Here is a 6494-nt window from a genome sequence, read left to right on the forward strand (position 1 = left end):
CAGCCTATCTTATTTAGACAGACCTGCGGAGATAATAACATGCGCAAAAACAAGACAGAGCAAAACCAAGCAACAACATACAACAAAACAACAACAAGCCAATGACAAGAAACAAAACAAAACACAACAACAAAAAAGAAAAGCTTGTAGTTAGTTCACAGATCGTTTGTTGGCCTTTAGGAGTGTTTTCCAGTCCAGTCTGTTGGGGTACCATGCCCTGGTCCCAAAGTCCACCTTCAGCATTCCCTGGGGACCTTGCTGCTTTGCTGCACCCCCCACCCCCCGTGCTTTGCCTCGGTGTGGCGGGATCAGATTGGGTGCAATTCCCACACTGTCTCCGGTGCTGTCCCCCGCAGGGCCATGGGTCTGGACACTGTTAATTGCACAGCAACTGCAAATTGCTGCAGGAAGACCTTGACCCAAGAGTCTAATTGATCTCATAGCCAACACTCTCCCTGGGGTCCTGCAAACCCCATAGCTCAGGCTTTTAAAACTAACAGGACAGATATCCTGGGGAGTCAATTAAGGTCTATTTTCTCCCTCTTCCAGTCAGTGCTGAGGACTGCTGACTGAAGCTGTGGGTGTGCTAAGAAGCAGGCATCTTTAGTTAGTGGAGGTTATATTCACAGCCAACATAGTATGAGAGGTGGAAGAGACTCATAGCAACGAGGCAGCTCTAACTAGAGAGTGACATCCTGTCCCCACCTGGTACATATTAGTTGACAGGCTGGTACAAACTGTTACAGAAAATGCCTCCCCCACCCCAACCCCCACGAAATCTGTTCCCATAGTCAGCATTCTACCTGCCTCCTTGTGTACTCAAACCTCTGAAAACAACAGAACAGCTCTCCTTGGTAATCAGTTTAGGCCTGTCTGCTCCCCCTTCCAGTCAGCACTAAGGATTGCTGGCAGAGACTACTGGATGCTAAGAAGGGGACACCTAGATTTGAAACTATACCTGCAGCCAGAATACTATTCTGATAGAAACAAGTCAGACCACCCTGAAGGTCATTTGGGAGTGTAACAACAGGGGGTAACTGTGCTGGACTGATAAGAACTTCTACATTAGATTCCCTACACTGGAGTCAGGAGGTGTATCACCTAAGTAGAGAATGCTCCCCCAACCTCCATAGAGCATTAGAGGCTGTGAAACTAACAAGACAGATTTCTTCTGAGGATTGCCATATGATCCTGCGGGGCAAAAAGAGGGAATTCTGCATGCGCTTCCCTTGTGCTCAGATAGAATCAATCCCCAAACAACAGGGAAAGAAGGGTCAGGCAAACCAAGTGGTAACACCCAGCTCCAGAGGGGGCACAGACAAAAAAATGCAGGTTTTCAGATACAAAATGTGGCTGTAGAAACACAGGAAAGAAAGGAATAATAATCCGAACGAGAGGACTACACCTCCTGCTGGACAACTTGATAAGGGCAAGCAAGACAGCTTGCCTGAGGCAGGTTGTCTGCTGGCGGACAGATTGATAACAGCATAGCATGTTCTTTGGTGTGTTTGGAAGAGGTTAAAATGGAAAACTGAGACCGGGAACTTTCTCATTCTCATTAAACTAGGGAATAAGAAAGAGCTATCACATAGAGGGCGTGGAACTAGTGAGCAAGGCCCGAAGATTCTTTCTACCTAAGAGGTTTTTGCAGAGAGTATTGTGGGTAAAAGCATCAAATATTAAGGACTATGAAAGTTAACACCCTCAAAGCTTGTAGTGCCCCAACAACCATAAGATAGCATCTAACACCTTTGAGGCTAGCCCAAATCAGAAATTCAGAGAGCGACAAATGTTGGAGGGGATGTGGTGAGATAGGAACTCTCCTACATTGCTAGTGGTCTTGTAGATATGTACAGCCGCTATGGAAAGCGATCTGACGATACCTAAAAAAAATGCAAACTGAGCTACCTTATGACCCAGCTATTCCTCTACTGGGCATATACCCAGAAGAGGTAAGAAATAAACCACGACCAGTTGTATGCACTCCAATGTTTATTGCAGCGTAATTCACAATCGCAAAGAGTTGGAAACGATCTAAATTTCCATCAGTGGATGAGTGGATCAGTAAACTCTGGCATATACACACAATGGAGTACTATTCATGGCTAAAAAGTACTGATGAGCACATGAAACACGTCTTTTCATGGGAAGAGTAGGAGGAAATTAATGCTAAGCGAAGTCAGCCAATCACAAAAGGAGAAGTACAGCATGAGTCCCCTGAGGTAAGTGTAATCAGCAAGGTAGGTCTAGAAGAGAAGCCACCTATAGCATAACATTCAGACTGAGATACAGGGTGTTGAGAGGAATTTGGACCAAACCCAAGGAGGTATATGTTGGTCCAACACAATAATGGGAAAAGGAGGGAGGGGGGAGGGAGAAAAGGGTGGGGTTGAAAGTGAAATGATGAAGGAGGGAGCAGGGCACTAATCCACCCAGGGGGAGAGTGCTGGTCTTGTCCATGATGCACCAAACCATGAGGACAGCGTGGTCACATGGAAGGACACAGGAAAAGAGAGAGCTACAGGGCTGGCCCCAACTAGAGCCAAACTGACACCCTCCCTGGAAGTAGCTGTGGTGGAGAGCAGAAGTGAACCTACAGGTTGGGGAGACCAGCCAGCATGCCACACCCCCATGGAGGCAGGCGGGAGGAAGGAAGAGAAAGAGAGCCGGACTGGACCCCGCATAGGCACACCAGGATCGGAGGAGGATGATATCACTGCGAGGAGCTAGCTAATGGGACACAGAGGGGACTGGGCAAACGACAAGAGCACGTGTCACGCTGTCCCCTTACTAGAGCAGACTTCAACGGAGGACATTTCTGGGGTCATGCGGTGGGGAAGCAGCGCGGTCTGAACCCCACAAAATGGAAGCGAGCACACGTGGATAAACAATCTGGAGGAGAAAACAACGGGACTGACGGTTGGAGGGGAGGGATATGAGAGAGGGAGAGGTTGGGGAAAGGAAGTGGTGTTAACAAACTCAGGGACAAGGGAACAACAAGTGATCCAAAATCGGTTGGGAGGAGGGTGTAAGAGGCCTGGTAGGGCTTGAGCAAGGGTAACGTAACCGAGAGGAAATACTGAAATCCAAATGAAGGCTGAGCATGATAGTGGGACAAGAGGTAAGTATAAGGAAATAAAGTAAAGAACTAGGAGATAAAGGACATTTGTGGAGGTCTAGATGCAGGTATATACATACGTAAATATAGTTATATATGACTATAGAGAAATAGGTCTATGTGCATATACTTATAGGTTTAGTATTAGGTAGCAGATGGACAATGGGCCTCTACTCAAGTACTCCCTCAATGCAAGAACACTTTGTTCTATCAAACTGGCATTCCTTGACAAAGGCAGGTGCATAAGCAAATGTGGTGAAGAAAGCTGATGGTGCCCGGCTATCAAAAGATACGTGATTAGGAGTGGGTGATAAATCAAGGAAGAATTTATCTTTAACTGTTTAGGAGTGGGTGATAAATCAAGGAAGAATTTATCTTTAACTGTACACTTAAAAATGTGGCCATTTCTAGTTATTAAAAGGAAATAAAATTAACTTAGCAATTACAATATGTAACAAAACTAAACTACTATATATATACACACAATGCTTACAGTGGTGCAGATGGGAACTGGAAACACAGGGAATCCAGGACAGATGAACCCTTCAGGACCAGTGGTGAGAGTGGTGATACCAGGAGGGAAGAGGGAAGAGGGAGTGGAAAGGGGGAACTGATTACAAGGATCTACATATAACCTCCTCCCTGGGGGATGGGCAACAGAAAAGAGGGTTAAGGGAGACGCAGGGCAGTGTTAAGATATGATAAAATAATAATTTACAAGTTATCAAGAGTTCATGAGGGAGGGGGGAACGGGGAGGGAGGTGAGAAAAAAAGAAGGAAAATGAGGAGCTGATTCCAGGAGCCCAAGCGGAAAGTGCGAGTTTTGAGAATGATGAGGGCAACGAATGTATAAGTGCACTTTACACAATTGATGTATGTGTGGATTGTGATAAGAGTTGTATGAGCCCCAATAAAATGATTAAAAAAATGTGCTGGAAAACTCAGCTTATACACAAGTAAAAAAATATCTGAAGATATACACTAAATTTAATAATCATGGTTAAACAAGAACCTGACAAAAAACTTAAAAGAAAAATCCAGGGAATGAAATGCCCACTTGGGAAAACGGCACGGAAGCTATATTTGACCTTCTCTGGCTACACAAGGGAGAAAAGGAATCCAACTGCTCACCAACCAAAGTCTTATTGCCATGACGCAGAAGTCCACTCTCCATCCTACTTTTACCCTATTTTGACATTAACCATTCCACCCATGACACTCTACTTTTCTGTTGGGTTCAATAATCTGTTGTGATGGCCACACAGAACTCAGACAACACTCACGATCAAGGAGGTTTATTAAAAAACAAACAAAAAAACTCACCGCCATCGGGTCAATTCTGACTCACAGAAATCCTATAGTAAAGGGTAGAACTGCCCCTACAGATTTCTAAGACTGTAACTCTTTACAGGAGTAGAAAGCCTCAAGGAGGTTTATTAGGGAAGTTAAAAGGTCACCACAAGCCAGGGTCAAAATACATTAAGGATATAGTCACTGGTCCACAGCAGTATACCTCTCCTCAGCCAGCATTCGTCTCTCTCTCTACTCATCAGTAGTCTTTTGGCATCTGCTTCTGTGGGCCAGGAAGCCAGACTGCTGCTCTGCATCATAGTTGCATAGTCTCAACACTGCTCCTCTGTTCTGTCTCTTGGTCTCCTTGCCTAGGCCTCTGGTCTCAGCGTGGCTTCTCTGTTCTGTCTCATAATCTCTGTGCCTAAGCTTCTGATGCCTCCGGTCTTGGCCTCTCCATATTAGACACAGATCTCAAACTTGCTCTACTGATGGTTCTTCTTTCTTGATGATCTGGGATTTCTCTCTCTTTCTGCTTCTGAGATAAATTTTTGATAGTCAGGGAGATGACAACTAAAACTGAAGAATACCCTCCATTACTGTTTCACTGACCTTATACGCATGGACTCACCTATTCATTGGGTGGGAGTTACAGCGACATGAATAGAAAAGCCATATTAAGAAATTTCACTTTACCACAACACTGAAAACAATACCATACCATTGTCATTGAGTCAACTCTGACTCATGGAACCCTAGGTGTGTCAGAGTAGACCTAAGCTCCAGGATTTCCTGTGGCTGATTTTTCTTATTTTTGAGACCACAGGCCTATCATCTACAGTGCCTCTGGATGGATTTGAGCTTTCAAATAAATTAAGAAATGAGACGGACAACTGCCTGCATCACCAAGGATGCTCCCAAGAGAATTTTAAAGGCTCTAGCATTTTCCTAGAGATCTAGAAAGTCATGTACATGAACATGCACAGGAAAATCATGAAGAATCTGAAAAGTCCTTGATCTTGCACCTCTGGCTTACTTTGGGGTCCTGTTCAAGTAGGAATTGAAGAATCACGCAGAATTGTAAAGTGCTTTAATATAGAGGGTATGTTCCAACTCATATTTAAAGATGCAACAAAACTGTACTACTATATGTACACATACATGCTTATAAAAATGTCTGGTGAAAATATACACTAAATTTAATAACCATGGTTAAACAAGAACCTAATAAAAACTTAAAAGGAAGATTTAGGGAATGAAATGACAACGTTAGGCAAATGGTGGGAGTCTCACACGTTCAAAGCATTTAAGGAAATCTGGCCTCAATATATAAGGTATGCCTAGGCAAATGGAGTAAGAGTTATAAGTTCAAGGTACGTAAGGAAATCTGATACCAACTTAGCTAACTCAGCAAAGATTGATGTGACTGCATACTATTGGGAATACCAGTTTTATAGAATTGGTCAAAACAGTCACTAAACAAATGGCAATAACAATAAGGTTTATACCAGAAATGCAAAGGTGATTTAACATTTGATAAACCAATAACTGTAATAAATAATGTAAATAAAACAATAGCATGATCATTTCAATAGATGAGGAAAAGACATTTGACAAAACCCCTTTCCTAATGAAAACACGAACAAACTAACATTAGAAAGTAACTTCTTCAACCGAGCGAAGGTGTCCATGATGCATTCTCCCTAAGTAGGAAAAGAAGACAAAGACTTTGCTACTTTCACACCAGAGGTTCTAGCTGTGACACGTATGCTACAAAGAGGAATCAAAGGCATTCAGATTGAAAAGTCAAAGTAAAATTATTTCTATTCAGATGTGACATGATTGCATATAAAGAAAATCCTAAGGATTCCACTAAAAACCATTAGAAATAATAAACAAGCTGAACAAAGTGGCATATACGATATCAAAATTCAACTGCATTTCTATACACTAAAAATTAACAATTTGATGAAGGTAAACAAGCGGCCATTTAGCTCAGAAGCAACAAAGTCCACATGGAAGAAACACACCAGCCTGTGTGACGACGAGGTGTCGAAGGGATCAGGTATCAGGCATCATCAGAACA

General features: G+C 43.2%; 1 protein-coding gene across 1 annotated transcript in view; it reads right to left on the minus strand.

The window, feature by feature from the left end:
* The window catches only part of KIF4A (kinesin family member 4A), a 187159-nt gene that overhangs the window by 132161 nt on the left and 48504 nt on the right, over positions 1-6494 (minus strand). The window contains exon 8 of the mRNA XM_045296988.1: positions 4748-4759. Coding sequence (XP_045152923.1) covers positions 4748-4759 — 12 coding nt within the window. The remainder of the gene's footprint in view (positions 1-4747; positions 4760-6494) is intronic.

Source organism: Echinops telfairi, unplaced genomic scaffold (genome assembly GCF_000313985.2).
Source record: "Echinops telfairi isolate 266 unplaced genomic scaffold, ASM31398v2 ScPeMD7_7415;HRSCAF=8453, whole genome shotgun sequence".
Lineage (NCBI taxonomy): Eukaryota > Metazoa > Chordata > Mammalia > Afrosoricida > Tenrecidae > Echinops > Echinops telfairi.